Genomic DNA, 19935 nt, shown 5'->3' on the forward strand with positions numbered 1-19935 from the left:
CCTGTGTGACCTTTGCACATTTTACTGTTAACACTTATTCGCACTTAATGTTTAATTATACTAATATTTTATTTTATTTAACTGGTCATTTATCTTTAGAAATACTGATTTTCTCAGGCCATTGTCAACATTTTTAAGTTTTTTGTGCTCAAGCATATTTACTGTACATATTCACAGTGTTTCTTTGAGAGTTTCGCTGACATTATGTGACTGTTCCTCCACACTACCAGTAATAACATTCTAGCTGGGAAATACATCTATTTATTGTTCTTGTTTTAAAAAAAAAAGGGTAATAAAAAAATCAGTGTAGTGCGAAAGTCAGTCCAATATATAACTGAACTTGAATATGACTTAACTTAACTTTCGATTGGAGGAAAATTGCTACTCTAGTTACCCAAACCCAGAAATGCCAGGAAGATGACATCACCTCGGTAGCTATGGCTCAGGGTGGAAGAATCCATAAATTCAGATTAGTTTTATTCTATAAAACTGTGTGATGTAGACTGCAAAAGTACAGAGCTTATCATCGATCACAAGCGCTTAAAGAAACTCCTCTGGAAGTGAACTTTAGTTAGTTCTGTCTATAAATCCACCAACATGAGCAGGAGCGTGTCAGTGAGGATGACAATAATGAAGCTGCTGTGTGCTCTGTTCACTGGCTCGGCAGCTTATGAATAAGATATGTCAGCACAACACACAACAGCTGCTGATCTGAGGCACATCACAGTCAAGCAGGGAGGAGCAAAGTATCACAATAACCTAAATGCATTTTAGCTTACATTAAAATGCATTTTATGCATATGGATATGTTATCTGGATGGCAAATATCTGGACTTGCATTTACCCGTTTCATTTAAAACTCTTCTTGTCATCTGGATTCTGCCTGTATTAGGATTGGCTCTGGTAATTAGGTGGCTCAGGTTTCGTCATTGTTTCTTTCTCTGTTCTTTTGATATCTACAGTCCAGGTATAGGCACCCATTTATATCGAGGGAATCACAAGGATGACATTTTCAGATCAGAATGCATTCTGATCTCAACACGATTCTGAATGCATTACATACAGTAACATACCGAGATTGGGCACTATGTTCTGGATACAGATCAAAGATGCAAATGCCTGAGAATCTTTCTGTAACAATTCAGAATTAACACACCAGACATCAGAATCAGAATTCTAAAATAATGATGTATTTTCAATTTGTGACAAATTGTATATTAACGACTTTCCACTGGGCAGGCTTAAGCTGACCTCTACGTTCACCTTTGTGTTTACTTCTTGTGGGAAATCGTTGGAATGAACGTATTGAGCAGTTTCGAACTTACGAGGGCCAAATTGTGTGATTGTGTGAGCAATTTTCTTGCTATTTTTCATGCATGATTCTTTCTTTTGTTAGTAAATTTTTCACTGTTTTATAAAAAAGAGCAGTGTGTTTGTTTGTTTGTTTGTTTGATTTTTTTTTTCACGTTACAACAATCAGTCTCTACTATTTGCCTCTGAGCACAAAGACAGAAGTGGAACTTTTGTCTGTAAAAATTCCCACTATATCAGTCCAACACACAGATGTGTGATGAGGTCACCCAGGCGCCTCTAGCCAACATTGATTTACACAGACATGCACGCACACATGTGCACACACACACACACACATCACTGCCCACCCCCCATCCCATGGGTGCTTGAAGAGCTCAAAAACACCCCACAAAATGGTTACCGTGACAACATCCCACAGCATTTATTAACACAGTTTGACTGCCGGTTATGAGGCTGATGGTGATGAACAGCCAAACTCAACATGTTCTCTAATATTTCCCTCGTTTAGACACAATACACTTGAGCATGAAAACCTTTACAGCCTCAGTTTCTGTTGTTTCTCACCTTCAGTTGAATTCTTTCACCTTTTCTGTTCAAAATGTCAAAGTTGTTTATATTCTTTATGTTTACATGAGCTGAAGTATACATTGTTTCATGCACTAATTCATTTTAATTTGTGAAATTATATTTTTTCATTTTATACATTTGTCTTGTGTATTTTTGTTCTAATATGTTTTGTCATGATCCAATCGCTATGACATTATACACATCATGACACCAATTAGTCAGTTGACATTTGTCAGTTGATTGTAGGTATAATTTTCCCTTATGATTCAAAACATAAATTATGCACATAAGCAGTACAGTACAGTAAACTAAATTAGTCCGAGCCTGGGAAGCACATGGCACATCTGTGAGACATTCCTGACTGAAGAGTTGCCTCTTTACGTACAGCAAACGTATGGGACAGAAAAGTTCACCTTCCTTCCTCAAGCTTCAAGTAATCCTAGATCTAGTCTCCTCACAAGTTTTAAATCTATTGCATAAATCTGTTCTGCAATCTGTTCCCAAAATTAGAATCCGCCATTTTCTCACCCCTCAGACTTCTCACTCCCAAGATAGCAGGAAAGGAATCCCAGCAGCTTCTTAGGACACTGATGGTGTGTGTGTGTGTGTGTGTGTGTGTGTGTGTGTGTGTGTGTGTGTGTGTGTGTGTGTGTGTGTGTGTTTGTGTGTGCGTGTGCGTGTGTGTGGGTTGAAGGACCTTCACCCTGCCAGCTTGGATTAATACTGATACTCATTCATCCAACTGCCTACAGTGATTTACAGTGAGTGTGCTTCAGCAGCAGGACTCAGTTTCAGCCAGTGTTTCCATTACAGCATGAACATGGTTCACAGTGAGTACTTGTGATTTTAGAAAATCCTGTGTCTGTTTTTGTGCATGTAAACATTGTATCCTGGTTACAGAGACACATCACCCTGAAAAAACAACTAGATACTAAAAATACAAGATATACTCAATAAAGGATGGAGATTGGTTGTCATAGTAGAGTGTGTTTTAATGAGAACTTTAATGGAACATAATGGATTCAGCATCTGATTATACATACACCAGAATGATACTATATGGATACTAGTAAACTAATGAACATCATTCAACATCTTGAAATGTGGAAATATTTAAATGATATAAAGTTAATCATGTTTGTAAACCGTAAAACATCTTGAAGCAAAATGTAAACATATCACTACCAGAAAAAAGGCCTAAGCCTCTCCCCACTCATCTCCTAAGATAAGCAAAACTATAGAGCATATAGTACACCCTAATATAAAACAAATACATGAAATGAAATGAATTAATATTACCTGAGTTTTGGTTAAGTGAGGTCTAAAAGGTCTTAAAGTTAACACATGAGCCAGTACCAAGGTAAAGTACCAGGCAGTATAAAGGAGAGAAAGAGTTTGTGTGTGTGTGTGTGTGTGTGTGTGTGTGTGTGTGTGTGTGTGTGTGTGTGTGCGTGTGTGTGTGTGTGTGTGAAGAAAACAGAACAATGCATAGTCACTGTGAAAAACTGTGTTGCTTATTTCTATTTTGAGGAAAGAATTTTATGAGATTTAACAAATTTAACAAACAAACTAAAATCTAGGTTCTTAGATTAAATGTTGGTATCCAGTTTGTTTGTTATCTGGAGGTATTGACACTCCAAGGCAACTGGAGAGTCAACACTCCATGTGCCCTCAACTACTGCTAAATTAGTTAACAGTAACATTTATGTGAGATTTACACTTTAATCATAACCTATGTAAGTGCATAATATACCATAGATCCTAAAAGACTTATGATCACTGTGGTCTCAGATTTTGACATTTACAAAACTCATTAATTCCTAGGATCAGCACCTGTGCATGTTGGTAGCATTTGACCGTAAACATGATGGACAGAGAGCCGATCTAGCAGTGACAGCCCTGATAAAGAAGGTGCGTTCCAAAACTCTGAAGATGTGGGGAAAATACATGAGGAAAAGAGGAATGACCGTTTCAGAGAAATTAAGAGATTTTTATACCCATTAATATAAATTGTTTGACATGAACATGTCCACACACAAACCACAATCTGACTGGACTTTTTAAAGATTAGTCCATCATTGTAATCAACTGTATTTCACATGTTCAGACAATTAAACTTTATTGATTATCAGTGAATCACAGAATCAATTTTGTTTCAAAAGATACGGATTCTCATGATTCTGTGGAGTTGTAGTCAGGGTGGTTGATATTCCTGATAAGTCATAATCAGGGTCGTTGATACTCCTGATTAGTCCTTCTACCTCCTGTGACCTGTCCTATGGTGGAGGACAGGTCACAATAGGTTTGAAGAGCTAGGAAATGATCAGTAAGAGCTTAGAAATGCACCTATAGAATTATTACACTCAGTAGCAGACAAAATGCCTCCTTTCTGTGCACACCCTGGGCTCTATGTTGGTTGTCTCATTTATGGTGAAGACTGCACAGTGCTCTTCGTTGAGGGGGCAGGAGGGAAGGTTGTTGTACAACAAGGGCATCCCATTCACCCACTTCCACTGACCACCCAGGAAACGCAGGCCCACCCACACCTAGAGAGAGAAGAGACAACGAGTTTGAGACAACCAATACTGATTTTTTCATCCATGAGATAAATAAGTCCTATCCTATCCAAATTAGGATGGAAGAATTATTAAGACGAGGAACACTAAAATTTAAAAATATAAAATAACTGCACTTAAACTGAGAATTACAGAACCAGACAGGTACATGACTGAAGGTGTAATATGTATCATGTTATAAAATTATAACTAGGGATTCTGCACCCACCTTGTCAAGGTTGACATCGAGCTGGGTGAGCCTCAACAAAACGTAGTCATAGTCATCTCCAGGGTCCACACTCACTAAGTCCTGCATCCTCGATCGGCAGTACTCCTCTGCCTCCTCCCAGGTTTTGTTCTCCTTCACCAGAACCATGTTGTCTCTGAAGCAGATGTAGGAAAGCTGAGAAGAGCAGGGACTTTCAGACATTTTTTTGCTGGTCGAGGAGATGGAGATGCAGGTGTCATCGCTGCCTGTTGGAGTTTCTGTCCAGCTTCTGTACTCAGATGCTCCTGTTGTCCACTTCCATTTATTCGCTGTTGACAGATAGTTAAATGTTAGAAATCAGTCTTGATATAAAAGTATAGTCTGGCTCTATTTGAGTGATATACACACAAACTTAAAAATCCTTTTAAGATAAAAGAGAAAGCTGTTTTTCAAAGACCAAATGGACCAACTGGTACATGTTTGATCTTTTCCACATCCACATTGCATGAGAAGTGAACACAATGAAACTAATTCAGCATCAGCAAAATATTTGATATAGCTTCATAAGAAAATGCAATAACCAGTGATGCTAATTTCTTACATAGAGTGAAGGCCAGCATAATGTGTTTGATACGAGATATGGCCATGGCCTATTCCTATATAATAATTAATATATTTGTTGAATCTGTATGTGCAACATTTTGGTGACTAAAACTGAGCCCAATGTATCAAAATAAGGAAAAGGTGAAGGGTTTGAATATGTTGGGAATGTATTGTTTTGTATGGCACAACTGTCACATTCAATTATAGCTGTTGGATTACTAGTGTCTATATTGGCTACTGCAGCTGGGTCACAACCTAACATTAACAGTATATCACAGGTTCCTGGTGTGTCATTACCGTCTTTATGCAATCCTATCCAGAGATTTAACTCCCGTGGTTGGACCACGCTCAACACAGACTGGTATTGGAGAGTTGACAGATGACCTCCTTTAGATATGCAGTTGTCTTCGGCGTCAGACCTGGTCATTGGCTCTGACACAAAGACATGTCCAGGTGTCTGACAATAGGAGACTGAAGGGATATCACAATCTCTTGCAGAAAACCTTTCAATAGAAACATGAACAACAATATTAGAGGAAGGTCAAATATATTATAAGACATTATAGGTAAATCTATGATATTAAGTGTCACAAAGAGGAATTGTGTGAGACCGCTGTTAACCCAATTTCATTAGGTGTGTTTAGTCTGTGAGCTTAACACCATCTTGAATAAGCAAAATATAAGGAACTTGTTGCCTTCTTTTATCTACTTTCCTTATTTCCATTGCTCTCTTTTCATCCTTTACTTTTTCAAAAAGATAAATGAAGGCAAAATGCTCAAAGATAATATTTATCATTTGTTAATCCTATGTTACATATGGCATGCCATTCAGATAATAAATCAGGGATTCAGGAGAATATAGAAATATGGATACTTAAGTACTAATACTAAAGCACAGTTTACAGTTTGGTCTCGGTTTAAAATGTAAAGCTGACTGAAAAACTTGGGTTTGTAACTTGTGTTGATGGCTTCTTATTCAACTACCACTGAGTGAGCTGTCATTGAAGTCACGTGAGTTCCTGATAAACTTAGTAGCTGTGTGATTCGGTTGTCCCGTGGCCTTTGATACTTGGGCTATCATTGGGATTCAAAATGTACAAGTCATGTGTTGTGTCATCTGAATGATCTCAGTGTGATGGGTAGCATTCTTTCAGTTATACAATGGTAACTGTCAACCCCTTAGCCTGGCAGCAACTAGCCCAAGAATAGTAAATACTGGACAAGTGAGCCAGTTGCATGTTGCAAAAAATACTTTTGGGACTGATCACATGTGTTTCCTAAACAATCACAAAGTCTTTGTCTGGAGTAGAATAAACGGAGGAGCAGCCAAATCATTTTTTGAGAGTTTCTCTGTGGCCAGAGTCTCCCCCACACACCTGACTATGTGTAATGCATTTTCGGTAAATATACCGTGCTACAAAACAACAAATGTAATGAAAACATAATCTCTTTGGAGGAGAGGTAATCACCATACCGTCTCAGTGGGAATGAAACAACAGCACAGTCCATTTCGGTGACCGTTTTGCCTATCCACATGCTGGTGTTGAACTCTTCTCCATTAACCCAATGCCAGGTGCTGTCTGCAGGCGATCTCTTCAGATTGACCCAGGCATAATAAACACTCAACATCATCCTGTTTTCATCTGATTCTGAGCGGATGAGGGCCAGGTCTATATATCCGCTTCAATGTGGAGATCATTTTAAGCAATTAATTATAAAATACACGTTATAGGATAAGACAAAATAAAAAGACAATGTCAGTGATTTGAGGTTTTTGCTAATTTTTATGGAGTCTGTTGTGTGTTTCACAATAGTCGTTTAGGTTTTACAATTAAGAACTGAATTGTAATGTAAATAACTGGATTATCTTTATTATCAATTGTCAATTTACAAAATAAATTAAATATGTGTAAATTTGAACACTCCTCGAAGGTTGTATATTCTGTGTTTAATCAATAAATGGATTGAGTTTAACCCTTTCATGCACGATGTCCACTTGAGTGTAGTCCACTATAGTGGACATTGCGCGTCAGTGACTACAATTCATGCAAGAATTTTTCTTCTTGAAAATGTTTCATCTACAGTAACTTTTTAGGATATAAATAAATGTTTTTAGATTTTATTAGAATAAATTAATTATAATTTATGTATGTTGTAATGTTTATACAAAAAAAATTATCATTTTATTCATTGATTTGTTAAATACACACGTTTTCTGTTTCTGTTCCTCTGATGCACAATGTCCACTTAAGTGGACATTTCAGTAACTCCTTAAATAATTAGTGTAAAAAAAAAAGAAAATGTATTTGTTCTTTTTATGCCTAAAGATAAATAAAAACACTTGGGAAAAAAATCCTGACTGGGGCTTTCATAATTCATGCATGAAAGGGTTAAATTGGATTTAAAAAACAAAATCCTTTTACAAGGTACTGTACAGTATAATTCCCAACTACAGTTTTAAATTTCTTACAAAAATGTCATTATGTTCTTGTGTTTTTGTATATTGTAATCGTAAATTTATCAGTATAAGCATTAGGACAACATCATTTCAGCTATCAACAATTAAAAAATTTAAGCAAATGAACCCTGATATTTATTTGATAATAAAGTTCATAAAAAGAAAATGAATATCTTTACTTTTTGCAAGCTTGATGGGATTCCTCCCACGTTAGAAACCCATTAGCCTGTGTGTAACTTCTTGTCACCGCTGATCCCAGCACAGACAGGCTGCTGCATAGCAGGTGGAGGAGGAGAACTATCACTGGGGAGCTGCTCTTCATCCTCAGTGTTATCACAGTTCTGCTGTAATGAGAGAAACAATCTGAACTTTTGCTTTATGAAGTAAATGGGATCCATGACACGCTCTAAAGTGATTTCTGGTTGCTTAGGTTGGGTATTTTGGTGGATTTTGTTTTCACTTCTTGTCTTTCCTTTTCAACCTCCCTCTCTTGTCTCACCTTACCCTTTCATGTCCGTGATGCCTTATGTGACTGTCGGAACGATGAACTGATGATCCTGAAAATACTCTACCTATGATGTCATAGTTTAAACAGTGTTGGTGTCACCCCAAACTCCAGGATTATATTGCCATGTCATGTCACCATAATTGGCTATGTTTTGTCACGGCTGCTTTTTAGCTTTTTTCACCTAATTCACATGTGTATCACATATACTTGTTTTAATTTTCATTTCTTCCTCACTGTGTATAAAAACCAAAATGTTCTATAGCAGCATTCTAATTGTGATGTGATGTGTTCAATAAAATATTCAGCAAAGAAATTCAATAAAATGATTTCAGACCACCTTGCAATAAGAATAGCATGTCTGATGCAGGAAAAATGCTCCTGAGCATACAGCAGACCTGGGTGCTCATCACTTCACGGTGAGCGTCTATAAATGGAGGGAATTACCTGTAATATAAAGTACTCTTATATTACTGCAAGAACACACCAAAAGCACAGTTTGTCCACTATAATAGAACTCTTTGGAACTGGTTTCATGGTTCATTCCATAGAGAACTGCTACATATCTGATTCCAAAAGACTTTGATAATGATCACTCGGGCTGTGCAACAGCTAAAAAGCCTAAAGAGTGCAACAGTGAGTGCACTTACGGCACTCACTTCCCCGTTGAATTTCCCTGTTGTGGGATGATTAAAGGATTATCTTATCTTATCTTATCTTATCTTATCTTATCTTATCTTATCTTATCTAATCTTATCTTATCTTATCTAATCTTATCTTATCTTACCTTATCTTATCTTATCTTATCTTATCTACTTGAGTGGACAAAGGTGTTAACTGGACAGATTAATGCACATAGGACAATGGTGTTCACAAAATCATTGCCAAAGTGAGGCTCTGTGCTACCAAGAATGGCTTGAACTTGCTAGCCCCTTCCACACAAGTAAGGAAGAGGCGCTAGCGTCTGACTTATTCGAATGTGTGAGTTTTACGAGGTTCTCAACAAATTTGTTTTGATCAAGTCATGAGGTCCCCCGACTTTCTCTGTTTGGATTGTCCTCAACATCTTCTCTATCTCTTGCTGCACTTTCTCTCTTTTCATGACTCTTTGCCATGTCGACTCCGTGTCTCTAACCAAGTGCTCTTGGTTGCTTCCCCTTCACATCACAAAAAGTGGTTAGCGACAGCTTGTGAGTATTTTGTGAATATTTGCTAATAACAGTCCAATATCAAACAACACAGATGAACAGATCCCCTCCTTGGTGGAGGTAACATACATAACATTGATGATCTATTACATCTAATGAGAATCCTGCATCAGTTGACATTTGTAAGAAATGTGAGCGTAGTTCACAATGCATTTTACTAATAGTAGTCAATTAGTAGTAGTTGATACCTCTCCAGTTGCTTTGCCCTCAGTGGCTGCTGTTTGTCTTTCCTTGAGTTGCTGCTGGGTGTAGCGTGATAAGTTCTGTGTGTAGCTGACAGATAGTCATCTGACTCTTTTAAATTGTTTCCCTGTGAAGACACCTGATGAAGACTTCCAACACAATTTGACTATTGGCAAATGAAGGTAAAATTTACATCAAGACAATATGCTGAGTAACAATACATGTTTTCCCTTACACGCAAGGTGACAAGGTGCCACTCTGTAGCATACACATTTTCCCTCTCTGTGTGTATCTGTGTGCGAGTGTGAGTGTGGGCCATTTACAATATTAGACACACTTTTGTAATTTTGTAATTTGAATCACAGCTAGGTAACAGCCAATATATATTTGTAATCCCTTGGCCAATGATAGAGAGAGAGCACTAAGCTAGATATAATGTCAAAGGTCCCATATTATGCAAAACCATTTTTTTCTTGAGCTTCTGAATGTAAGTCAGTGGCCATGATTGCAAACAACACAGAAGGTCTGAAATGGTGACACTGCCTGGTTCATGCAGAATTTTTGTCAAGCAGTCTGAAAAAATATGGCAGCATGATGGATATCAAAGACTCAAACATCAATTTCAATAACCTTATTTAATAACGACATGACATTTCAAACAACCAAGATCACCTCTGTTAACATCTAATGAGAATGAGAATGAGAACATTTTCATGGCGTCCTACCCCAGCTCCATTATTTACATTGTTTGTGCTGGTGGAGCTTTGGCGTCTGGTATTCTAATCCAGTGTTTTCCAACCTTTTTGAGCCAAGGCACCTTTTTAACATTCAATTGAACACTTTTGTTGCCGGTGGCGCTTTGAAATTTGCGCTGCGATTGAACGCAACACTTCTGTTGAGGGGGGCTGGGGGGAATGCGCACTTCGAAATTATCTTCCGGTCTGTCTCGCGGATCGGCTCGCGGACTAATTAAGTGAAGTTGGATAATTTCCCACGGCACACCTGACGATCTCTCACGGCACACTAGTGTGCCGCTGCACACCGGTTGAAAAACACAGTTCTAATCAACAGCACACAAGAGCATCTAAAGTTAAAAAAAATAGTATCGTTAGTGTAACAATACCAGTGTACCAGAGCTTACACTGGTTAGAGCATTGTTCATTGCAAAAAACATTTGTAGTTGATAATTCTTCTCTTGCTGGACCTGAAGTCCTACATGAAACACACTATATGTGACATGTTTCTTACAATAGAAACAAAACCATAACTGTATAAAAACAATGTAAACCAATGGAGCTGGTCACATCATGAGTTGAAAACTTAATATTTCTATGTGGTATGATGAATAGCACGAAGTCTCTATTTACAGATCGTAATGAACTATACTTTGTTGCTAATATTGAGCACAATTTGGGACCTTTAAAACTAACAATGTATGATCCAGTCATTTCCATACTTAATCATTGAACAAACAAAAATATCTACTTTAAAAAGCAGCATTCTGTAAGGTTGTGCAGTGGGTGGAATCTCAGAGGTGGTTCCAATGACTCCCTCCTCAATTTTGTGTTATATTTCCCCCACCTATAAGTTGAGAAGAAGATGTTCAAGCCCAGACATTTGTAGCCAATGCGTGAGAAAACAGGACAAGGATTAAACACAGAAAAGCTTGAAAGCTTCTTTCAAATGTGGTCATCTGTACAGAAAAAAGAAGATGGCAGATGGAATAAAGAAATAGTCTGACATGAATGACAACACTGGAGTAAAAGAGGAATATATATATTTTAAAAAAAAGACACAATGTAAAGTAAAAACAAACTAATTCAATTCTTCAAGGCCAAGTTCAGTTCAGTTTGAGGATGTGTCTGGTCGTCCATCCCGGATTGGCTTCCAGGCCCAACATGAAAAGATATGGCAGATGGCATCAATGATAGTGTTTAATTGGAATAGTGTTTAAGATTGTACAGGTGCTGTAAGAATCCGGTACTAAGTGTATGCTGAGTTTGAAATGTAAGAGGGAAAGGATATATATTTCATTAGAGGTGTGTGTGTTAGGAGGGTCTGTAATTTCAATGGTGCTGGTTGTTTTGGGCAGGTATTACAGAGGAGGTGAGTACGGATGAGGTGAGTAGGTCCTTTAAGCTCTTGTTTCTCCAGAAAGCTTAGGTCAGGGTTAGGGTTAGATAAAGCATTAAGTGCTTATTATTAAAACATGGCAGACAGACGAAAGATCTGGTGATCATGGTCCATTTTCAGGGGACTGTAAATAGACTACCCCTCAGTTTCTCGGTCGAAATGATGACGACCTCCCAATCTAAAATGAGGGTCACATGGGCGGGTGAGCTTGGACTTCAACTAGTGGGAGGAAAGTCATATGCAAACACACTGTCTCTTCCTGTGCTCATCTTGCACTCACAGTTTAAGGTTATACACAGAGTCCACTTCTCCAAATCAAGACTACCTGAAATGTACAAGGGTGTAGAGGACAAATGTGACAGATGTTCAAACGGACACTGCAATCTCAGCCGCATGTTTTTGTTCTGCCCCAGGTTACACAATTACTGGTCTGGATACTTACTTGGTCTGTGTTTACACAATGTCCACCATATTGCCTACTTTTCAGACCTACAGACTATGCCAGACTAACAACTGGAAACAAAACACCAAATACAGTAGTTTCTTTATCGCAGATGGGCCAGGATGGGGGTATGTGAATGTGGGGTTGTGTGGCTGCTGGGGTGGGGTGGGTTTCTGGGCGGGACCTTTTTTGTTGTTTCTCCCCCTATGTCTCCCCCCTTTTTATTTTTTCTCTCTCCACACATGGACCCAGCTAACAGAACACACTGACAATATAGCTTTACTAATATCACTCTGGTGTGGAACACAATTATTAATCACTAACATCGCTGTCACCCACCACCAAACCCGACTGTCATTAGCACAAGTGAATCTCATTTCCTAGGTCCCAATCAAGGTTTATTCCTTTCTTCTTTCTTTTGCTTTTCGCCCCTCTCTCTGTATATAACAAAAAACAATCTCAAAAATGTCCCATAACTGTATGCTTATTGTCATGTAAAATGCTTTGTTCAATATATTCAACAAATAAAAGATGACTACTTAAGCTGTTTATAGTAGCAGAAGAGGTTCTTCTTTTCAACACAGTCTCTGGCCTCCCCAATGGTCGTCCTTCTCTTGGGCTGGGCAGGACCTGGTGAAATAAACGTTTCTCATTCCCATTCCCATACCCACAGCCAGTGACCAGCCAGGAAGCGTAGGCCCATCCAAACCTGGAGAGAGAATATAATACGTGTCCCAGCGTTGAATAATTAGTGTAAACCAGTTTAGTTAGCACCTTATTTTATTATATTGTGACTACTTTGGTAGTAAAATTCAGAGTGGCAGTATTCCAGGGCTTCGTCGCGCGTCTTTGACTTAGGCATGAAACTGCACTATATAACCCTTTACTGCCATCAACTGTCACTATTTTGTGAAGCAGCTGTTACCCCTTTCCCTTAGAAGGTAGATTTAGTCTTTTAGCTAAACAGCATCTTCATTAATCAACACAATAAAGTTAGTAAATCTGACCAGCAGGTAAACTGATGACATATTCCAGTATAAGGACAACTGAGCTAGTATGAGCTAAATCATTGTTATTATCATTAAACAGTGTGAGGCTGCTGGAAGCTATGCTGGAGAACCATGTATGAGCTCCAGTACTCTGAAGGTCACCACATCATGATGGACTTATCTGAAACATTCCTGCCATATTCCTGCCACATTATCAAAGTAATATCCTGACAGCAAATGAACTGTAAAGACTATAACATTGTTGTTGCTTTATTTATGCACTTATGCACTCTCGCATTATTAGGATGCTTTTTAAGCTTTACTGCACAAGTGATATGACATAATCAGGTAGTAGATTTAAGAAAGCTCTTAAACCACGGTCAAGTATAACAGAAACTATAAGATGCTGGGAAAACATGCAAACACATACATCTCAAAGAGAAATTTGTTTATAAGACCCCAAAATGTGCAGTGCCACTGAAAGAAATAAGGCAGTAGCTCAGTGGGTAGGGCTTCAGCTTGGGGGACTGGAGGGTCGCCCGTTCGAGTCCCTGCCGAAGTGCCACTGAGCAAGGCACCGAACCCCCAACTGCTCCCCCCTCTGTAATGGGTGGTAATGTAATGTAAGTCGCTTTGGATGAAAGTGTCTGCTAAATCACCGTAATGTAACTAACAAACTGGAAAAATACATTTGTGAATCTAAAAGTTTATTTTAAATTAAGAAAAGACAGCAATAAACTGATAACCTGTGCATTTACAGTTTAGGTGTTGGGTAACCATAAATGACACCGTACATGGTATTTTATGCACTTTATTCATATTCATGAAAACCAAAACTATGAAAAGTTGAATTCATATCTATAACACAGCTGTATTCCTATCTGAAAGCTTTCACTGAGGCGCGGTTTAACTGCCTCAACTTATTCTAAAATTAGCGGTGAAGTCATTTTTCATGGAACACATTCCTCCATTATTTAACAACAGTGTCATTGTCGCTGTCGCGTTCTGTGTTGCTCGTTTTGTATTCCCAGGTCATGCTGCAAAGGGCGGTGTGAATTGGGCTCACTTGAAACAACTTGCCGCCCCTCTCAAGTCTACTTGTGGAACAACAACACGCCTACTTACAAAATGAACCAATCAGAGAGAAGCGTGCTGCTGGACGCGTATTTTGAATTGAAACTGCGCAGGCAGAGCAGCAGGACTGAGCTCCGCAACCTGTCTGATTGGATTCTACGTCGTTGGTTTCGCTGCTCTCAATAAAGAAAGACTGGTGTTCAAGGATGAGAAGGAGGTACGTTCGATCCAAATTCATACATTTTATCAACTCAAAGTTTGATTTAGTTTAAGTTCAAAGCTTCACGACGCTACTTTATTTGGGTTAGTTTAGCTACCAGCTAGCTAGTCAACATGGATGACGCTAAGATAATAGAGTTTATATTTATTTGGGCAAAGTCTTCTGAGTAATTTGCTACTTAAGGGGAAAACTAAGGGAATGTGTAGCTGTTCACTCTCTGTTTGCAAACTTAACTCCAACACGGGTTTCGGGTTTCGGTACACACGCGAGAGCGTTAGCGAGAGCGTTAGCGTTAGCGCATGTTCCAGGACAGTAAACACACGTCTTCTGCTTGTAAAAATGGAAGATATGAAGTTAGCTGTAGCCACCGTAAAAGTATTTTGACGTGTGTTCGTGCAGTGAGGTGCTGGCAGCGGAGGCCGTGTCCTGCCTGAATAAAGCCCTGTGTCACCTGAAGGACATTTGGGAGGAAATCGGTATACCCGAGGACCAGAGACTACAGAGAACAAATGTTGTCAAGAATCACATAAAGGTAAGGCCGAGCTGTGAACACAGTTCACCTGCTTAACTCTGTTTGGTTTCTGTGGAAGTTTGTTGTTATGCAATCAGAGAGAGACAGGTATGCTGCTGTTACAGGGTTTGCTGGAGATGATGATTAAAGAAGAGGAATCTCTGAGGAGCAGGCTCATAAACAGCATTCAAATGTGTCGGACTGAAATGGAGAAACTCTGCATCGAACTTCAGATGCCCATGTTTCAGGTAAATGCAACCACATTCATGACCTAAGTAGATGGAAAATTCCTCCATCTGCTGTGGTTTATTTTCTGTTGATGAAAAATGTCTAAATCCCATCATGCAGAGTGTGTTCATTGTTGCTGTTTCCTCTCCTTTAAATGAAGGAGGAGGAAGGTATCAGCATGCTCCAGCAGGAGAAAAACATCCGCACACGGGTGGAGGCTCTGGTAAAGGAAAAGAGTCAGCGAGTGCAGCAGCTGAAGAATCTGCTGGAGCAGGACCAGGACCTGTGCGACATCCTCTGCTCTCTGCCCTACAGCATCAGTCAGGACTCCATCCCTTCACTGGAACAGCTGGAGAACTTCTGCCGGCACATCACCGCTCAAAACGCAGAGAAGGTGGGTGCAGGGACTGTCTGGTATTGTGGCAGTTGTCACAGATTTGCCACCTTTTCAACCAAACAGTGTGTTGCTCTCCATATGTTCAGGCTAAGCGGTATGCCGAGTTCATGGCCCTTAAGAAGCACATCATCTTGCACATGGAAGACCTGGATCACGTCCCTGAGACCAGCTTTGAGAAGGACATTGTCTGTGACGATGAGGAGTCTTTTTGCCTGTCCAAAGAGAATATTGCATCGCTCAAACTGTTCCTTTGTCAGGTGAGATAATTTTATGACGTGCCATGTTTAGGTAATCTTTCAATTATTGAAGAAGTTTCTGTAAATCCTTAGAAGTTTGTATTTCAGACAATAAACATACGGCATTCAAGTCGAGTGGAAATGAAACGGATACTTGACCATGTACTTAAATTGTTTTAAGCAAAATGCAGCACCTCTGAAATCAATTTGAAGTTTTAATTTGAAGTCCTGATTCCTAAAACCGCGGGATAAATATGATGCACGTTCCCTGTGTTTGATGCTAACGGATGTTGGTGCTGCAGCTGGAGGAACGAAAGGCAGAGAACGAGGCCATGTGTGAGACTCGGCGAGAGAAAATCCAGCAGCTGTGGGACAGACTGCAGGTTCCTCAGGAGGAGAGAGAGGCCTTGTCTGAGCACATGTTCAAATCCAAGAAGAAGAATCTGGAAGCGGTGAGACAAAGCACCCCTGTCCTCTCTCCTTGTCCCCTTAACTTCTCTCTGCTATTCTTGTTCAGATCTTTTTGGCTTTTGTCTGAGCTGTAGTTTATTTGTTCTCCTCAGTTAAACGCAGAGGTCCAGCGTCTGGAGGAGCTCAAGCTACGAAACATTCATAACGTAACTGAGGCCATCCGCTCAGAGATCGCAGTGTTCTGGGAAAAATGCTTCTTTAGCCCAGACCAGCGACACGCTTTTCTGCCCTATTTCAGCGGTAGGTCCACTTCTTTAGAGATCCAGCATATTAAAATGGTTTTTACAGGATGTAAAATTACAACCTGAATCTATGACTGTCTTCTTTTTATTTCAGAGGATTTCACAGAGGAGCTTTTGGCTCTGCATGATGCTGAGATCCAGCGTTTGCAGCAGCATTACGAGGAGCACAAGGAGCTTTTTGAAGGGGTTCACCAGTGGGAAGACAGCTGGAAGCTCTATTTGGAGCTGGAGGTGAGCAAAAGTGAAAATCCTGATCTTTAACTGCAGTGCTGACACTCCACCTTGAGGTCATACACAGAGGCCACAATCCCTTTGAATGATCGTTCTCACTTGTCTTTCTCATTTCTAGAGAAAAGCCACAGATCCCACAAGGTTCACCAACAGAGGGGGGAATCTTCTTAAAGAGGAGAAACAGAGGACCGACTTATACAAAACCCTGCCCAAGGTAAATGAAGATGATCCCAGTGAACACTTTCTTAGGCACACCTATAAGTGATGTCGATTTTAAGCTTTTGACAATGAAGTTTTGACTTGAACTTAGGAGTCACGTGTGTATTGCTTTCTGTTAAGGTTGAGAAGAAACTAAGATCCCAGATAGAAGGCTGGGAAAGCGAGCAGGGTCGGGAGTTTCTGGTAAATGGCCAGAAATTTTTGCAGTATGTGGAGCAACAGTGGGAGCAGCATCACATGGAGAAAGAGAAGGAGAAACAGGAGAGGGTAAGGCAGAGCTAGTTACCCTGTACTCACTTCACTCACTCTGAACAAAGCCCCAGCTTAAATGCCTCTTTTACAAATTCCACCAGCATCTGAAGAAGAGCAAGCAGACGGAGGAGGATATGCTGTATGGGACAACCGTGCGGACCCCGACCAAACGGCGGTTCCTCTGCACTCCCACGCCCAATAAAAACAGAAAGGTGCTTACAGCCGCGCAGCATACAAACACAGTGCCTGCTCTCACCGCGTTTGAACGTCCGTTTCCCATCTGCAGCACTAACCTGCCCTCCGTCTCTCTTCATCAGCTTAACGCCACCACAAGTGTTTCTAGCGCCAACTCCAACAGCACTATGCGCTCTGTCTACGGTGGAACTGTCTGTCGCTCCCCGGTGCCTCGCCCACCCCTCTCTGCAAACAAGGTTGGTTTACTTTTTGATGTATACACGGAACATTGCTAACATCGTAGGGCAAAACAACATCCTTTAAATTGCACATCTTGCCCAGTCACACATACCTGCTCGAGCAATTAGGTCATCCATTACTCCTTTGTTGGTCACTAAAACCGTCATTCAAATATTGGCCATGCCGCTTTTCCACGTATGCCCCCAAATCATGGAATATTCTATCAACAAACAATCAATCAAACGGGCTGCTATTGCTTTTAACTTCTTTTGAAGGTTTTGTTCCGATATCCACTGTTTTCATCATTTTACTATTTGTCCATGTATTGTTTTCCTCCCTCTAATTTCTCTTGTTTTAATCTGTTTTAGCACTTTGGATTTATATTCCTTGTCTGAATTGCCGTATTTAGGAAAGTTTTGGATTCTTGACTTCTCCATGACTTTAATCTCAACCAGGCCAATAGCGCCTTGGTGACAGATAAAACTGTTTTACTGTCAAATTTAGAAACTTTTGAAACTGACATGGCTTCTACAGAAGTACATAAACTGCTCCTGTCTCGTGTGTGAATGTTGTCTCTCCTGCTCTGCCTCGCCTTTCCCAGATTCCAGCATTGCGGACTCCAGGTAGCAATAAATCCCCCCTTCCAAAACTGCAGGGCTCTAATAAGGAGAACGAGGCTCGGATGAAGGGAGCCACCCTGAGCGGTGCGTTGGTGTCGCCCGTTACGCCTCAGCAAAAATACAGCATAACCTCTGTTGCCAGCACGTATTCAGAGTTTGTGGTAATTCACATTTTTGTTCCTAATAGTTTCCTCTTTGCATTTCTACGCAGTAACTCTGTAGTATGTAGGTAATTATCATTTACATAATGCTAATGATATACCTTTATGTTTTAGAAGGACTTGGTCAACTCTGAAACTGTTCAGTCAAGGTGTGTTTAGGCGAGTGTGTCTAACACCAGTGTGAGGCTGACTAATGCCCTTCAACTTGATTGCATGTCTCCAATTAAAGGAAGAATCGCCAATTTAACATTTAAACTTTCAACAGCTGCTGCTGTTGATGAACCTTGATGTTTCCAAATCCTTTGCATATGGTATTTTCTGGCTAAATGTATGTAAATGGCATGATGTTACATTCAGATCTGAACAACTAAAACTGAGTTTAATAACAGAAGATGGCTCACCAAACACGCTCAACTTTGCTTTCTTTACTGTCTTTACTCTTACTCTTTAAAGATTGGATAAAGACTTAAACAATTCCTGTTTATTAATCACAATCGCAACGTTAACATCTTTTTGTTTCCATAGCGCGACCTGTCAAAGGTCCCTAACGCCAAGGTGCAGTCCAACATCCTGAACTCTACCACCAACAGCCTTTGACCTCATCCGACTGCATCAGCGTTAAGATTGATGTCCTTCCCGTGATGATATTAACGGATAGTAACGGATCACTACGTTCGCTACTATATGCTTTTATATATAAATGAAGGTAAACCTAATATATTGAGTGTTGAGGCGGTGCTAGATGAGGAACTCTTAGCAGAACATTGGCGTCACTGAGCGTTTTGTGTGATGCTAAAAACCACTTCTTCTTTCACTGTCTGGAAGGGAAAACACGTAAGAGTCATAACTTTAACTAACACTGTTTTCACTATGGAAAAAATGTAATAAATGTCTGCATTTTGTACTGCATACTTTATTTTTTAATTAAAGAAAGGTTAGCTTTCTGGTTTATGCAATCAGTCGCACACCAAATGTATTGTATATCCTTTGCACTTTTGAGGAAATGTACTGCAGTGCATAATGTCATTTACATACACACTTGTTCAGCCAAGGTTTTATATGCACGTGTTTGTGTAGATATTTGGTTACTGCTTCGTAGAAATGCCATGGTTTAACCAAGCTTCTTTTACAGTTGACAGGCTGTATGACTGTTGGTAAAATAAACATTTTAATCATATTGTTGTAGAAAATGTATAGATCATGAATTTTAGGACTTTTGACTGATTTTACAAAATAAAATAAATGTGTCCTCACTTGTCAGGCCTGGTCAGTACATGTACACACGCTTTTGAAGTGAAGTTTTGATTTGTTATTTAATTGAGCTAAATAACTAAAGTATTTGTCATTGAACATGGGAGGTCACGTGTTCAAACGCAAAGCTCAGCCTGTGATGGAGAACTCGATTTTCTTGATTTGCATCCTGTTATGTAAAGCATGCCAGCACTTGATAAATGTTAAAGAAAGAATGTTGGGATAGAATAAATAAAATGCTTT

The 19935-nt window shown here is 39.6% G+C and overlaps 1 protein-coding gene across 3 annotated transcripts; it reads left to right on the top strand.

Moving 5' to 3' along the window:
- The first annotated feature begins 14353 nt into the window (after window positions 1-14353).
- Window positions 14354-19694, top strand: prc1b (protein regulator of cytokinesis 1b). 3 transcript variants are annotated; one of them, XM_076146845.1, is made up of 15 exons: window positions 14354-14456; window positions 14859-14991; window positions 15096-15218; window positions 15359-15592; window positions 15682-15852; window positions 16134-16283; window positions 16395-16542; window positions 16639-16775; window positions 16894-16989; window positions 17115-17261; window positions 17348-17458; window positions 17564-17677; window positions 18262-18441; window positions 18556-18590; window positions 18967-19694. In XM_076146845.1, exons 1-15 carry the CDS (start codon window positions 14446-14448, stop codon window positions 19013-19015), a joined length of 1839 nt encoding a protein of 612 aa, XP_076002960.1. In that variant the 5' UTR covers window positions 14354-14445; the 3' UTR covers window positions 19016-19694. The 3 variants fall into 3 exon arrangements, with proteins under 3 accessions (XP_076002960.1, XP_076002961.1, XP_076002962.1); XM_076146846.1 differs by lacking the exon at window positions 18556-18590; XM_076146847.1 differs by lacking the exon at window positions 18556-18590 and having other exon boundaries at window positions 18262-18364.
- The last annotated feature ends 241 nt before the right edge of the window (window positions 19695-19935 follow it).

This window comes from Genypterus blacodes, unplaced genomic scaffold, assembly GCF_046128005.1.
Source record: "Genypterus blacodes isolate CSIRO-AG114 ecotype Tasmania unplaced genomic scaffold, CSIRO-AGI_Gbla_v1 ptg000036l_1, whole genome shotgun sequence".
Taxonomy (NCBI): Eukaryota; Metazoa; Chordata; class Actinopteri; order Ophidiiformes; family Ophidiidae; genus Genypterus; species Genypterus blacodes.